Below are 16,643 nucleotides of genomic sequence, written 5' to 3' on the forward strand. Positions count from 1 at the left end.
TCAAAGACTACGTCAATCAGAGCCATGGCCTGCGGCTGAGTGAGTACCATCATCACACTTACAGCCACAGGATACGACAGTATCTTACGGAGTTGAGTGCTGACCATGAAACCCGACTTACAGATACATTCGAAGACCTACACACCTTCTCAATCAATCGAATGAATGAATTCTGGATGTCACTATGGCGGTTTGGAAAAATCAAAGCCTCCATCCACCCGACCAAGATAAGTCTTGAGGCCCCACAAAGCGATGTGCAATGGAGCTCACATATTCACACGCTATTGACGAAAACATCCCTATCGACCAGTTTCCCAAATTCTTCGAGGACGCGAGACTAAATTTCGCTGAGAATATGCTGTGCGGAGATGAGGATCGACTCGCCATCGTCGACATGGACGAGCAATGCCTCTGGACGCCTCGAAAGTATACATGGACGCAGCTTCGAGATCTTGTCTCGGTGTACTCCTCTGGTATACGTGCCGCAGGACTAAGGAAAGGGGACGCCGTCACTTGTACGCACTCCTTTATTCATTCTCTTGGTCACAGTCTATGGACTCTAACATCTAGAAGTGATAGGAGGAAACTGTGCACGTTCGCTGGCGCTCCTCCTCGCAACTGCTTCTGTAGGATGCGTATTTTCCTCCTTTGCCACAGATATTGGAGAAAAGGTACGATTTTTACCCAAAGATTGCGACAGTCCATAGTCCCTAACCGCAATCTAGGCATTGAGTGATCGACTTGTTCAGCTCGAACCCAAGCTCCTTTTTGCAGAATCGACGTATTGGTATAATGGTAAAAAGGTCGATATCTCAACCAAAATTGATAGCTGCACGAGCAACTTGTCCAACTCGTGCGCAACAGTCATTATCGGAGACACAAGAAGGGTGAAGAGTCGATGGTTAGTGCATTGTTAGATACCCTTCTGCGGAGTTGTGCTGATGGTACATACTGCAGCACTAGTATCGATGACTTTATCAAGAAAGCGCCCAAGTCACCTCTCAAGTTCGAACAGGTGCCCTTCAACACACCACTTGTCGTGATGTTTTCTTCCGGTACAACAGGAACACCTAAAGGCATCGTTCACTCACATGGTGTATGTCAATACCTCCCAATTGTAGGAGCCATAAACTGACGGTTTGCTCTCTCTAATTTACAGGGTCTTGTGTTGAACGGATACAAGGAACATAAGCTCCACAACGGGTTTGGACCCGAGGATGTGCATTTCCACTTCAGCAATGTGAGTGTCCAGTACATCCGTTATTTGTTATCCTTGACATACTGACAACCGAACTAGATCGGATGGACCCTCTGGAACATATCGATTGGCGCCCTCTTTTGCAAATCTACCATGGTTCTATATGACGGTTCACCATTCTACCCCAACCCCGACGATTTTCTCAAGGCAGTTTTTGCCAACGGGTAAGTTCCACTATATTGTCCCAAGCTGTACAGCCTGCACCCACAAGCCTTTGCTGAGTCTATCAACAGTGTCACCGCTTTCGGTGCTGGTCCACGATACTACGATGAACTTCAGAAACGAAATGTCAAACCTAGTGAGTCTGCTTCTCTTTCCTCCTATATGCCGATATACCCTCAAAGGCCCTGCTGACCGTCGAATCTTTAGGAAAATACGCAAACGACCTTCACACCATCTTCTCCACCGGTGCCGTCTTAACGCCTGCTCTTGCAACCTGGCTCATCGAAGCGTTCGGACCGGTGTGCCAGATAGGGTTCTCGGGAGGCACCGAGCTCTGCGGCTCTTTTATGCACGGCACACGTTCTCTACCTTCCTACCCTGGCGAAATATCCGTCAAGGCACTCGGCATGGACATTGCCGCCTTCTCACCCGACGGCACACCGGTCCCGGAAGGGGAGGCAGGTGAGCTCGTGTGTCGAAAACCGTTTCCCAACATGCCTGCCATGTTTTTACGGGATCCGGACAAGAAACGGTATCACGCGGCGTACTTTGAAGGATTTCCACGTGCGTATTAATTCCCTGGTTCACCCTCAATGATTTACAAAAGCCAACCTCCTCTTACTTCATACATCTATTCTGACACAAAAGAGTTGCAACTGGAACAGACGTATGGACACATGGGGACTTCATGAGAGTCAACCCTGAAACAAACGGGATCTACGTCCTGGGACGAAGCGACGGGACCCTCAATCCGTCCGGCGTCCGTTTTGGCAGTTCCGAAATCTACAATATCTTGTCCACGCCAAAATTCGCCGACGACATTGCCGACTCCATCGTCGTGGGTCAACAGCGTACGTCACCGTCGTTTTCTGACTCGACGGAACGTGTTTTGTTGTTTATCAAGTGTCGGTCTCACGACGACAATACAACTACCACCACCACATCTCTCTTTCCGCCGAGGGACCTCGATCGACGTATTCGAGAACAAATAGCCACGGACCTCACTCGCCGTCACGTCCCGTCTCACATTTTTCAAGTCGCCGAGATTCCATATAATGTCAACGGCAAGAAGATGGAGATCCAAGTCAAGGCGGTGGTCAACAGTGGGGCGAGCGCCACGACAAAACAGAGACTCAACCAGCAGGAAGTGGCCATGTTGAAACAATTTGAGAAATTTCATCATCTGGAAAAGTTGTTGGAGAATGCAAAGGCAGAGGGGGTGAAGGCCAAGTTGTGAGACTGGTGATCCGTATACATTTCCATGTCAGAAACGTTGGGAGAGAGTCGTGAGAATACAGAATAGAAAGCTACAAAGCTAGATGAAAGAGAATAGAATTGACTTCACATATCATATTTGTATGGATAAAGACCTAGGTATGCCGCATGATATACGTAAATGTATGTACCACTGACCAGTGTAGTGGTACCCTTAGGAGTCATAGTCGAACAGTCAATCAAATAATCCAGTCAATGCTGGGTCAACTAGGTCATCACATATGTCTATGGAAGAAAAGATATCAAACGCCCCGATATCAAAATCCATGACATCAAACATGTCAGTCTAAAACATGATTACCAAGAAATGTCAGTTATACCTATAAATCCCGAAGAGGGCAATCATTTCGAACAGGAACCCACTTACCGAAGGTATAGACCGAGGAGGATCGAAGTCACCACCACCAGTGTCGACGTCTCCGAACTGGATCAAACCATCTCCCGTTACACCCATCCCACCCACGCGATTTGTGGCTTGAGGAGTAGTAGGGCAAGTGACGTTATTATCTTGTGTTGTACTATCGACGACTTCGACTCCGTCAATGTTTGTCTTCCTCGCCGCCGCGGCCCTGACGGTCTTGGAACAGAGAGCGACCGAATCACGGGGGAAGTGAAAAGAAATCTCCGAATCGGTGATGAGTTCGATGAAAGCAAAGTGACCTGCGCACACGTCCAGTAAAGCCAAATCCCCCGCCGCGGTTTCCCTCGAAGGGTCCATCAGGACGTAAACCAAAAGATTCGCGTGGGCGTAAATCGGATAGTAAAAGGCCAACCACATGGGGGTGTTTGCGTCAGTCGTGGTGGCCCTCGCGGTCAAGATGATCTTTCTGGCCGCGTTGGCCACCACCTCGGCCGACCTTTTGATCTGGTCCTGTATCATCGAGTCCAACTTTTCCGAAGCCGGATGGTCTGGGTCGACGTCGCCGCCACCGTGCTGTACATCGTGGTGATGGTACCTCGCCGAGAACCAAGGGTAAAAGAACATTATGTGAGTTGCCATGAAACTTCCCCAGATGGCGAAATGAAGGTAGATGCTTTGGTTCCGACGGGCGGTAGACGGATAATTATCCTTCTCCTTCAGACACGACGGGATCGACTCGAAAAGTGTCTCGAGTTGTTGGTGGATGTCTTGGATCGTCTGAATGGCTTTGGTCACTGGTTGACGGGGAGCTTTGACGGACATGATCCGTCGGGAGATTTGGCTGGAGATTTGAGCGTGCTTGACGATCAATGTCAACGTCTCGACGTCGATGGTACTACCTGGGGGTGCCTTGGTCGGGATAGGGGTACTGATGTTTTCGTCGTCGATGAGAGAGGGCCTCCCGCTACGAAACACGATTTGTTTTTCGAGGCAATAAATGGTCCACCATAGCCAGTTCCTCGTCAAGACGTCCGCTTCGGGCAGGTTCCACGATCGTGCCGGAGAGCGGTGAAGGCCTCTCGCCAGTGCCAGTTGTACGGCGTTACTGGCTAGAGGATATTCGATGGCGGGACTTCCCAACACCTCTGCGTAGAAGCCCTATCCAAGAAAAGAAAATAGGGTTAATCATTACGCGTGAATCACCAAAAAAGAGAGAGAAAAACACACTGCTTCTCATGAGAGATCCAAGGACCTACTCACCATAAGGACAATCGCCTGTAGCGCAGTAAACCCAGACCGACCAAATAACATTTCACCAAACACCGACATTGCATTCATGAAGTATTGGTGACTTTTGGTGTTTGCGGCGATGAATGATACCGAGGTGTTTTTGGAAAGCAGAGCCCTACATCCGGATGCGTAGACGGTGTTGCGCAACGCGAACCAAGGAGCGTCGTGGGTCTGAGGGGAGTCGTCAGCCCGAGCGAAATGAGCACGCAGGCGACTCTCGAAACTCGGTCGATGTACCGTCCCAAACACGGCGTCGTAGGACTCTTCAAAGTACGCCTTGACGTAGGTCCAGGCCGTGGCTTCGTCTGGCTCCGGGTACTTTGTCTTGAGGCTTTTGAAACGCTTCATCTTCAGTCGACGGCTCCACGTTCGAGGAAGGTTGTGCGCCACCTCGACGTATTCATCCGTACCCATTCTATTGCTGATCCATTTAATTCCTGGTTGAGAGCAGATGGACGCCCAAGAGCAAGGCCCATGATCTGTTCAAGAAAAAATTTCAAACGGTCAATGAGTGATGGACTGCTCCAAGAGAGTGGAAGCCGAACAACATTTCGATTTTATAGTGTTGCTATAGGAAAGCAAAGTGAGAAGAAGTAGTACTTACGTTCCCAATACACTCGGTGAAGAGGAATGACACTCTCGTCGGTGTCGTGCTGATCCTGTGTCAACGATTTCATATTTGTTGGTGTTCCGGCGGAAGAAAAGTTCGGTGGTATTCTGCTGATACCGCGCACATTAAGCACGTTCGTCGGTGATATTATATCGGTTGATGCTGACATGGTTTCTCCTCGTTGTTCTTCGTAGATGTCAGACGTCGTGTATGAAGGTGTCGGAGGCAATATTGCTTTTGGTTGTGAAAGACCACCACCGTTGCTTGGTATAGATTTGATGAGATTTGGTTGTGAAAGACTAGCGCCATCACCTGCTACAGGTTTGGTGGTATTTGGCCGTAAATCTGGTCTGGACGTTGACCCTGTCCTGGCGCGCTTCCCCCGTCGTGATATTGGATAGACGCATGCTGTTTGTTGCCTGTCACAGGTCTTGCATGGATGACCTCCACTACCTACAGAGCAATGCATTCAGCCGTCGATACAAGGAAAAGATCATCTTCGCTTACATTTTACTTTTCGATCGCGACAGTTCCCACAGGCGTTAGTCAATTTTACCTGCACCACAGGAGAACTTTTCACGGCCGAGAAATCCATGAGGGATGTTGGTGTATGTTTTGTGATGAACAGAGAATACCTTTAGATCGAAACGAAACCATAAGGTGGGGGTTGAGTGGTTGTAGTAGCGGTTACCCCGTAGGAGGAAGCATAGAATCCGGGGAACCAGATCAGTCTCCGGGGGTCCAACGCTCCTTTTCTCTACCTCAGCATCACCACTGACCAGGGATTTGACGAGCATGAGACAAGAGTCAGAGAAGAGAAATCTCCCGGGGAATACTGTATCGAGAGGCAATACAAAAGCGGGATGCCCAGGTAAGCGACGCCCCCTCTCCAAAGGATCAAAGCCTTGCGGAGGTTCTTGCCCAGGAACTAATGAGTAAATCGCTCAACAGTAATTGGACAAATGACTACCTGGTGTCAGATCAGAATGCACGACGACGCAAGTACGAGAACCCCAGACCTGAGCAAACCATCCTTGGGGTGGTAAGGAACACTGCTTAGGTCAGACACAAGAAGGAACGGTTAAGAAAGGTCACCGAGTCAACCGGACCATGGAGGCTTTGTGAACAGTTTATTGGCGACGAACACCGAGGGTACCCGTCTCACCCCACAACCCCGAACACCGAATACCGAGGGCATCCTTCACCAACTCGTAGAAGGAGGTGATCGTCTTTGGAGCGACTCTTTTGGCACTCGTAATCTACTATGTTTTTGTACGACGTACGTACGTACATACAGCAGAAGTCCAAAGAACCATACTCAAAATCTTGATGGTCAAAAAGAGCAGATTCTCTTACTGTACTTACTGTACTGGAAGCTGGAAGTTACAAACTACTCTTGCCACCAAGTAACTCGACAGCTGCATTGCTGATACAACTCTTGCCGGTCTCCTTGACTTTTGCCCGGTATATGACTTTTCTTCCTCCATCCTCCTTCCACATTTCCGTCACGATGGTCTGACCCGGCAGGACGGTCCCACTGAACCTCACCTTGATACTCTTGTAGGGTCCATAGGCTTCAAAGACGTGCCTCCCACTGATACCAAACGTCGCCAGGCCGTGGAGGATGGGGACCTTGAAGCCGCCGACCGACGAGAACTTGGGGTCGATGTGAAGCGGGTTCCTGTCGCCCATGAGTCGATAAAGGGCCGCGAGGTCCTCCGACGTCTTTTCCTCTGTCACCTTGTCGGGCGCACGAGACGGTGGGTTGTTGGTGGCCGTCGACGCGCCACGATCAGCGGGGGTTTTCTGACCTCCAAACCCGCCGGCGCCACGAATGAATGCAACACTTTCGTTGTAAAACACCGGCCTTCCGGCACCGTCGACGGTCGTGGCCCCCCGCCTCACGAGCGCCGCGTTACCCTTGTCCACCACCTCCAACAGACGGGTCTCGGTCTTGAACGTGCCTGACGTCGGAATTGGGAACTGCTTGAGCTCCAGATATTGCTCGCCGTGAAGCAACATGCGCTGGTCGTAGTTGGGGACAATGTCCTTGATCTCGTAAGGCGCCGAGGAGTGATACGTCGGTACGATCCCGAAAGTCGGAAGGACTTGGAAGTTGGGCGAGTTTTCGTAGACCAGATCTAGCTGGTTGCGGTGGGCGCCGAGAGACAAGTTGTACAAGATGACATCTTTGTCGGTGTAAGTGTAGGTCGATGGCGTGTCCTTCATCTCCATGGCGTTTTGGATCTTGGAAATGTATTTTCTGTTGGCCCGATTCTCCTCTGACAAGCTAGCAGCCTGCTCGATATTAGCATATGTGCGCTTCGGCCGACGCAAAACGCAAAAAGACTTACAATCTTGGGATTCTTCAAGACATTACCCATGTTGTAGCGACTTCCGTCTTGTGGCGATTCTGGATTGTCCGCTTTTCCATTATCGAAATTGCAGATTTCCCCAAAGACCTAGACCCCGACAGTGAGTAATTTTCATTGTAACTGCGAGATTGCGAATGAGAGGTCACACCCACCCTGGCCACTTCATCCACACTGGGGATGCCCTTTTCGTGCTCAAAGTCGACGCCTCTGGCTCTCTGCCATCTCGTTGCGGCGAACCAACCGCTCCCGGCTTCGTACAGTTGTCCAGTGCCGGGCGGTCGTTCGGAGCACAATGCCACGATCAAGGGCGCAACGTAATCTGGTTTGACAATGTTGACGGAATCCTCTGCCCACACTGTGCGGGTCATGTTTGTGCCAGCGGACGGCGCAACGGCGTTGACGACGATATTATACTTGGCTCCCTCCCGCGCGATCGTCTTTGTGAGACCAATCATACCACATTTCTGGGGGAAGAAGCAGTGTCAGTATATCCAGAACTCCAGCAGACCTTGCTGATGGATAAAGAATGGAAAGGGTCATTTTCTACTCACCGCAGCTGCGTAATTGGCTTGTCCAAAGTTACCATATATGCCGGTCGTGCTGGTGATGTTGATTATCCTCCCAAACTTTTGCTTCGTCATGTACGGCCAGGCGGCACGAGTTATGAGATAGGTCGACCGCAGGTGGACGTTCATGACCGAGAACCACTGCTCGTCCGTCATGTTGACAAATGCCTTGTCGCGTAAGATACCCGCATTGTTCACCAGGATGTCGAGTCTGCCGTGGGCGCTGATGATTTTGTGCACAATTTCCTCACCCTGTTCGACCGACATGGTCAACGCCGACGCTTGTCCCCCCATCGACTTGATCTCGTTTGCGACTTTCTCGGCATTCTTCAGATCGTTGACCACGACGTGGGCTCCCAGTTTGGCAAATGCGTGAGCGTACGCTCTTCCCAGCCCATCACCTCCGCCCGTGACAAGCGCCACCTTGCCCTGGAGTCTCACTTGACTTGGGTTTGGAACGTTTGCCTTTGGTAGTGACTTGGCCTTTTCATAGAGAGCCATTGCTCCGGCCGCGTTGTCTGGGTGTTCCGCTCCGGTCCAGTCCGCGATCTTGGAATAATTGTCGAGAATCAGATCCGGACTGAGAGAGTCCGGATTGGCGACGAAACCTCTGCTCCGCTCCCACCGAATCTTGCTGTAGTGGCCAGCGGCCGCCTCGAAGATGCTCCCTGTTTCCTGACAGTCCCGGCTGACCAGCACGCCAACCAACGGCACGACCCAGTCAGGCTTCATGGCGTCCATCATGTCCGACGTCCAGACCGTCTGAGTGAGACGACTCGCGGCCCCAGGCGCCAGGATGTTACAGTGGATGTTGTATTTGGCTCCTTCTTTCGCCAGTGTCTCGCTGAACCCCACCAGGGCCATCTTCGCGGCAGCGTAGTTGGCCTGTCCAAAGTTCCCAAAGAGACCAGAGCTGGATGAGGTATTGATGATCCTGCCGTACTTTTGTTTCCGCATAAAAGGCCAAGCGGCCCTGGCGGTTTTCATGGCCCCGTGCACGTGGACGTCCATGATGATGTCCCAGTCCTCGGTCTTCATGTTTCGGAGCGTAATGTCTCGAAGGATGCCGGCATTGTTGATGAGAATGTCGACTCTTCCGAAAGCGTCGATGGCGGTTTTGATGATCCTCTCGCCAGCCTGGACGGGATCATAGTTCGCAACGGCCACGCCGCCTGCGTCGATGATTTCCTTGACCACGACATCGGCAACTCTGGCGTCGCCTTTTCCAGCAGCATCTTTGCCGTTGAACGTACCACCAAGGTCATTGACCACGACTTTAGCACCGCGCGAGGCCAAGAATTTGGCATATTGTCGTCCTAGACCGTTGCCGGCACCGGTGACAACGGCAACCTGATCCACGTAGCTGATTGGAGATGCCATGATTGTTGTCTACAACTGCATCCGAAGACGAGTAAATTCAGGAGGTCCTCTGAGAAGTTTGAGAGGTCACAAAAGTGATGGTTTGGTCGGGGACGACGACAACGTCCTCATTGTTTAAACGGGCCGAGGAGGTTGGCCGCTTATATAAAATAGGTACACCGTTTCCGCGCAGTGTGACAATGCCTCGGATATGCGAAGAGCATCCTAGACTGATTTGGTGGTTATCGTGAGCCTTACTCCGTGACCCCGCACAGTCTGACCGGCCTCCAGTATTTCCAGTATTTCCAGTATTATGGGATCCTCCCCAGGCTATGCCTTGTTGTCGGCAAGGCTGTCAAAGCCTCGGCCTCGGCTTGTTCGAACGAGGTTCACAAAGCACTCGCACCCGTACTGTTGAGTGTCCATGCAATCCCATTCATCCCACGGAGTAATTACTACCTAGATATAGTAAATCCACCATCGATTCTCACATCAGCACCATTGATCATGGCACTCTCATCCCTACAAAGAAACTCGATCGCGTGCGCAACCTCCGAGGGTTCACTGAACCTTCCCGTTGGTATCTGCGCAAGGTGTTTTTGTTTCTTCTCCTCGTTTGCCCACGCCTTTGCAGCCAATGGAGTCCAGGTCACTGTCGGACTCACAGTGTTGGCCGTGATGCCCTTGGGTCCCCACTCGCTCGCCATGCACCTAGTGTGTCCCAACAGGCCAGCCTTGGAGGCACAGTACGCGCCATGACCGTCCAAAGCCACGTGGGCAGCCTGTGAGGCGATACTCACTATCCTTCCTGGCGGCGGTGCTTTCCTTGCCCCTGTTCCTGTTTCTTCTCCTACCTCTGCCACCTTGGATTGATAGAGATGAAAGAATGCGTTGCTGGTGATGAACGGACCCAGCAAGTTAGGCAAAAAGTTCTTCATAGCTTCCTCCGCCGAGGTTTTCTCCAGCGGCTGTACCGAAACATAACCGGCGGCGTTGATCAAGATGGATGGGAATCCGTCCAAGTCAGATATCTGCGCAAAGACGTCTTTGATCGATGATTCCGAAGTAATGTCGGCCTCGAATGTGTGGACTCTTTGGGGGGCGTCGGTGCCGAATACCCGTTTGATCGTGTCGTTGACCCTCGAGGCTTCGAATGGAGCATACAGTAGTGCGACGGTGGCTCCTAGCTCCCATAGACGAACTGCCGTCGTCGACCCTAAACCACCTGCATGCAAGGCTCTTCGTTAGCATATAGGTGTCCATCCCAGCAGGTGTCTGTCTGTAAAGGCGGTACTTGGGTAATCACCTACCTATTCCTCCTGCAATGATTGCGATGCGTCCTTGGTAAGCCATGGGAGATGCACAAAGCTGTACGGATGCCTTTTCTCTAATACTCGTGAACTCGGTCAATCAGTCTCGAGAAAAATAACAAGTGATGGATGGTTGTTTAGTACCGTGACACTCCGGCAGGTGAAAGTGCATCGGCCGAAGCGCCGAGTGTCGCCGGTGCCAAAACATTCATCATGCTTCAAGCTTCGAATTTCCTCCCCGCACTTTGTTGTGGTGACTACATTATAATAGCCGGTGCTATGTTGCCCTTCGTCACTGTCAAATTCTTCATCGGTACTGTACTGAAGTCCTTTATAATTGTTTAATCTACTCTTCCTTGAGACGAATGGATATAGACTTCCAGACTACTGATAACAACTCTCATGAGGTTTCCTTCACCATTTCCTGCCCAAAGCTCGCTGATGCTGATGGGTCGTGAATCGAAATGGTCTTTGTCTGCAAGAATTCTTGCAATGCGTATTTGCCATTGTTTCTCCCCCAGCCACTATTCTTGACGCCCCCGATAGGTGCATTCGGCTCATCGTACTCCGTGAGAGTACCGATATGGACCTGTCCGCACTCGATTCGCCGCGCCACCCTCAACGCTGCAAGCACGTCTCGACTGTGCACTGCAGCATTCAACCCATACTTGGACGAGTTCGCCAGCTCCACAGCTTCATCTTCGTTTTCAACAACATACAGCGCCGCCGATGGTCCGAAAGTCTCGTCCCCAAAAATTTGATGCTCAGGTTTCACGCCTGTGATGACGGTCGGAACTATCGAGGCTTTGGTGTCGTTGCGGAACTCATTATCGCCAACCAGATAAGCCGCACCATTCTCCACGGCGTTATTGACGAGAGATCTTGCTCTCTGGGCGACGGCGACCGAGACTGCAGAGCCTGCTCCGTTCGAATGTTGCTTCTTGACACAGGAAACCAGCGCCTCTGAGAAATTTTTGGCGATTTCTTTCACGACAATGATCCGATCCGTAGACATGCAAATTTGACCATGGTGGAGAAAGGCGCCCTTTGCACACAAGCTCGCGGCTTGTTCAATATCTGCATCCTTGAGCACGATTGCCGGTGCTTTGCCACCTAGTTCCATGAGGATCGGCTTCAGATACTTTGATCCCAATTGGCCTAGTATACTTCCGACGGCGGCACTTCCGGTGAAAGCAATCTTTCGAATTGCAGGCTCCGCGATCATGGCCTCTGTGACATCTGACGAGTCTTCTCTACGCGCTTGGAGGACGTTTATGCATCCATCCGGGATACCTGCATCCTTGAAGGTTTGGACCAGCGCATGGTGCACGCCAGGACTGTTTTCTGATGCCTTGAAGACCACTGTGCATCCTGCTGCCAGAGGTCCTGCCAGTGCCCGACTGGCGATGATCATGCTCGCGTTCCAAGGAGCAATCGCCAGGATAGGTCCGACGGGCTCTTTGAAGACTAGACAGAATGCACCCGGACCCTGTGGTGCAGGCAGCTCACCCGCACATTGTTGCGAGATGCACGTTGCCATCTCACGGATGACTGCGACTGTCAGACCAACATTGAAACGGGCCCATTCCTCCTGACAGGATGTCTCGAGCATTTGTAAAGCTACAAATGCCTCCTCGCGGCTTTGGATGAGATCTGACACTTTGAGGATCAGGTCACGGCGTTCAGCATACGTCGTCGTCTTCCATTTGACAAATGATTGGTACGATGACCGTGCCGCCTCTCGAGCGATCTCAACAGAGGCGCCTTGTGCTGAATGAACCACTTCATTTTTGATGGCGGATCTGACATCGACGAGCCTTGACTCGTCTAGAGGAAGTTTCTTGCCGTCAATAATGATTGGGAGGACGGATCGACCGTCTTTTGTTTGCGAAAATTGAAGTATATCGCTGGGAGCCATGGCTGTGGTCAGATCTAACTGGGCGTTTTGCTCTTGAGCTCGTCAACTGTACAAACGACTAACAGATCCGCTTAGGTGTACTGTACACTGGTGTCTAACATAGTGATATCAGCTGCGACACTGATATAGCTATAGTCGAGCTGTCAACATGACTCTACCGGGGTTGTACCCGGTGGGGCAACATCGGCATGCTTAGAAGTCTCTTATGTATGTCATGGCTGCAGGCGTCATCCATTGGTAAGATCGCTTCTATGAGTTTGTTTCAACGGAGGTTATTATGGGGGATATATCTCCGAAACTGGAGTTGATAGTGGTATCCAGAGGCTGAAGAGTGATTAGGTCGAGGGAAGGGCGGAGATAGGACATGCAAGAAGCTTCGTTGATTTCACTGCTCGTGAGAATATACTCAATTCCAACAAGTCCTAACTCCGCTCTGACTGTCGATATGGCTCGCTCTGGACAAGGCTGGGGTTTAAAGGATGGGAATAACGGGGAGAGAGCCGACAGGCCTTGACAGGCTCGTGTCACGTGTGTCTCGGGGCACCTTCCCACAATCAGCTTCCTCAGCCGCCGGGGAGGTTTCCCCGTTGCAATGAATTCCTCCCGTCTTCTTACAAGTCCTGACTTTGGATCTTGAGCCGCGTCCTGGCCAGGAGACATCCGCGATGCCGTCAGCCTCACCGGAAGCCATAGGCACAAATGAAGGGAGTAGTAGGAAACGCCGGAGAATTACCGTTGCCTGTAATTTATGTCGAGCTAGAAAGTCGAGAGTAGGACTGACTACCAGGAAATCATTTCAACTTCGCTAACACTTGTGTAGTGCTCAGGAGATCAACCGTGCTCTCTCTGTGTTCAGCTAGGAGTTAGTTGTCAGTATCAGGGGACAGTACAGGGAGATATTGTCGTTTTGCCATCTGAGTAAGTACTAGTTGTTTTTGTCCGCCCCCGTCTCCGTACATATGGGGTCTGCTACAATCAGTCTCGACCGTGATACCTTCCTGCGCAGCAATTTTGACTGGCGCCCCCTTCCATCTAGTGTTGTTTCCGACCTGCAGCAAAGGCTGAAGGCCATTGAAGGTCTGATACGAGGTGGAGGCGGAGCACCTTCATCGTTTCAGGACGATGTCCTTACACCAAGTTCAAATCCTACCGCAGCACGTTCCGAGTCACAAGCCGGCACTGTCCATTCAACAACGCCACATGTTCAGTCTCATACACATGGGGACTCTCAGGCTATCGCACAAATCTCCAATGGACCAGAAGAGCACAATGCAATCGATGGTATGGCTATAACTGTGTCCGAAGGAGACCAGGCATCTTTTTTTGGTGGGCTACTGACACCTCATCTGACCATTTGCCCTACTGATTCATTACAGGCCCGTCTTCTAACACCGCCTTCTTGCGCCAGATACAAGGCTTGACCAGGAATATCACGGTCCCGTCCATCAGTGACTGCATCAAACATGGCACAATAACAGTTTCTCATTCCTCAGCCCGGAGCAGACGTTTGCAAGCTGACCAGATCAAAAACACCAATGAGTTCATATTACCGTCACAGCCACACCTGGAATCGCTCATAAATGATTACTTCAGCCATACAACTCTATTTTTTCCATATGTTCATGAGGCCGCTTTCCGAGCCGTCTATGTTGAGTTGAAGAACTCTGGGTTCAAATCAGCTCGGAGGACGTGGCTAGCGTTGCTCAATATGGTGCTCGCAATCTCAGCGAAACAATCGGCGCCTTCATCTGATTCGGAATCGAAAACGGGACTCGACGATACAGTCTACTACAGAAGAGCCGCCAAATTGTGCAATGACTACATCTTCTGTGCCACAAGCCTTGAGATGGGTATGCTAGTGCTGGTTGTCACTCTCGCGGATCTTTGCTGACTATAAATTAGTACAATGTCTGTTGTTAATGGCCTGGTATCTGCAATCGACTCAAGACTCGACGCGCACATGGTTCATACACGGATTAGCTGTTAGGGCCGCCATTTCTCTTGGACTTCACTCAGATCTGGCTACCAAAGACTTATCGGCGATCGAAAAGGAGGAAAGGATCCGTGTGTGGTACGGCTGTATTGATCTGGATAGGTGAGCGACGCGAGAACGTGTTGGGATACGAACATGGAACTGACAGCACGAGAACCCTCGGATTATCTTTCGGAAGGCCATGGTCTATTCCCAAGTCCTTCACACTCCTTCGCCGACCGTCTCCTTTCCTAACAGCCACTACTTCTTTGATCGATTTTGAGCCAAGAGCAAGCCGCGTGGACAAGCTCGGGGTTCTGTTCCTCAGAGAGTCCATGTCAGTGGCAACGTCCATGTACCGTCACATAACTGATGTCTGTGTAGAGAATTAAGCGACATAGTTGTCGATATAGTTGCCACTCTTTATGGGGACAATCTGGGCTTCGCCAAACTCGAAAATTCCCAAGGTTCACTCCCAAAGGTAATATCGTTGGTTGGTCGACTTGAAGCATGGTGGGCTCAGGTACACCCGTCGGTGCGGTGGCACTCTACAAGCAGTGTGGATGACAATGCAGAATCCCGTGCTGTTGAGGTCCTCAAATTTATGCTGAAGTTGGACTTTTTGAACGCCCAACTCTTACTTTATCGCCCAGTTGTCTTCATGGCCTCACAAGTGCAGACCACTGCGGAGGAAGAAGAGCACGCTCTATTCCCAAAAATTGTTCCAATATGCGTTCGGAAAAGTCTTCATTGTGCATGTATGGTGGTTTCGATACTTCAAGACCTACAAAAATCGGGGAGCAGCTCTGGGGGGTCTCCCTGGCTCTCACTTTACCAAGGTGAATATAACCCATAGCCGTCATTACTTCGGAATGCCGTTCGCTAACTCTTTACATCTCTTAGTATTTCACGCAGCCCTTTCTGCGTTCGCCGTTCTGTTGCTCAGGCCAGATCTTCTGCCGTTGCCTCTACATCAGAATTTATTCGTCCTGGAAAGGGCCGTAGAAGTCCTCGACAACCTCAGTCCCGGGAATAAAATGGGCCATGCTTGTGCAGACTATGTTCAGCTTTTGCTGTCTACGTTACGGAACAGTGAGTCATCTCTGAAACTACACCCACTATATTCAAGCTTTATCTCTACGACTTTAGTCAAGCTCTCCGGGCTGCACTTATGTGCATTGGATGCGCATCCCCTCAGTGTGGATGCCGAATTCTTCATAACATACTGACGGAGACATCTAGCTGCTGGAGGTACAAGCATTGGAAGAGCAGACAGCAACCTGGCAGCACAGCCTCAAGCACCACCAAACTCGGGAGTAATGCTCCCACCGACTAGCATGCCCACATATCCAGCAGCTCAAACTGACTTTGGTAATTACGAATTAGCAGATATTAATCTTGCTCAATTTTTCAGCCAGGACCAGATGGATTTCTTTGGTCTCGATGGGATTGAAAATGGTTTGATATAGTGTTGAGACTCTTCACTTGACATGCTTGTTGCTTTATCAAGTCGGGTGTGTATGAAGGCCATGCACGACTGTGCAATGAATAGTGATACCCATTGAGGCATTTAATATGAGCAACCATCAAATTATTTCGAATTGGACGCCCCTAGAAATTGACCAAGTACTATCACCCGGACAGCTTCAACGTTGTCGACCACTGCGTCAGCTTCTATCGCCACTTCGGCAGAGATTGCTAGTGCCATAGCAACCACAACGGCGACCAGAGCACCTTCAGCTGCCATCCTCCTCCTTCCTCCCCAATCCACTGAGGCCGGAGCCAAATTCAAAGACTGACTCATTCTCTGCTCGAGAACTTTTTCTTGTTCAGCGAACCACTTCAGTGCACATAGCTGAGCCTCGTGGGAAATCCAGCGACATCGGCACCGATACATCTCTACAGCCCACTGCATACTTGAACTGCCTGCGTATTATGTGGGTTGTATGTGCACGTGGGAACAAATCCTCCCCCTTGAATACGGGTATTGTACTCTATTGTGGGAACAGGTTTGATGATACGGAAAAATTTCGAGGAAAATACCCCGGTTCCCTTGGGTCGATCAGGCCATGGAGCCCGATGTACGCAATATGGAGCTATTGGTAAGACTTCGTTTTTCTAGGCGCTATCATCCGATTGGAAGTATCGTGGTCAGCGACAATCAACCCACGTTATATCTTGTCCACG

General features: G+C 50.7%; 4 protein-coding genes across 4 annotated transcripts; 2 read left to right on the forward strand and 2 right to left on the reverse strand.

Annotated features, from left to right (window-relative positions):
* Positions 1-259: 259 nt before the first annotated feature.
* On the forward strand, positions 260-2,657 carry PV06_05552 (acetoacetate-CoA ligase; the record flags this gene model as incomplete). Its single annotated transcript, XM_016406570.1, has 9 exons — positions 260-515; positions 574-671; positions 726-901; positions 958-1,096; positions 1,160-1,240; positions 1,298-1,422; positions 1,492-1,556; positions 1,628-1,984; positions 2,086-2,657. 9 exons carry the CDS (start codon positions 260-262, stop codon positions 2,655-2,657), a joined length of 1,869 nt encoding a protein of 622 aa, XP_016262174.1.
* A 213-nt stretch (positions 2,658-2,870) lies between these two features.
* On the reverse strand, positions 2,871-4,760 carry PV06_05553 (uncharacterized protein; the record flags this gene model as incomplete). The annotated part of the gene is made up of 3 exons (XM_016406571.1): positions 2,871-2,981; positions 3,063-4,214; positions 4,317-4,760. 3 exons carry the CDS (start codon positions 4,758-4,760, stop codon positions 2,871-2,873), a joined length of 1,707 nt encoding a protein of 568 aa, XP_016262175.1.
* A 4,951-nt stretch (positions 4,761-9,711) lies between these two features.
* PV06_05554 (uncharacterized protein) lies at positions 9,712-10,668 on the reverse strand (the record flags this gene model as incomplete). Its single annotated transcript, XM_016406572.1, has 2 exons — positions 10,567-10,668; positions 9,712-10,481 (listed from the first exon to the last, which is right to left on the reverse strand). The coding sequence occupies exons 1-2, from the start codon at positions 10,607-10,609 to the stop codon at positions 9,712-9,714; spliced, it is 813 nt and encodes a 270-aa protein (XP_016262176.1). The 5' UTR covers positions 10,610-10,668.
* A 2,775-nt stretch (positions 10,669-13,443) lies between these two features.
* On the forward strand, positions 13,444-16,036 carry PV06_05555 (uncharacterized protein; the record flags this gene model as incomplete). Its single annotated transcript, XM_016406573.1, has 7 exons — positions 13,444-13,765; positions 13,861-14,334; positions 14,387-14,579; positions 14,632-14,793; positions 14,841-15,295; positions 15,360-15,548; positions 15,699-16,036. 7 exons carry the CDS (start codon positions 13,444-13,446, stop codon positions 15,923-15,925), a joined length of 2,022 nt encoding a protein of 673 aa, XP_016262177.1. The 3' UTR covers positions 15,926-16,036.
* Positions 16,037-16,643: the final 607 nt, after the last annotated feature.

This window comes from Exophiala oligosperma, assembly GCF_000835515.1.
Source record: "Exophiala oligosperma strain CBS 72588 unplaced genomic scaffold supercont1.5, whole genome shotgun sequence".
In the NCBI taxonomy this organism is placed as follows: domain Eukaryota; kingdom Fungi; phylum Ascomycota; class Eurotiomycetes; order Chaetothyriales; family Herpotrichiellaceae; genus Exophiala; species Exophiala oligosperma.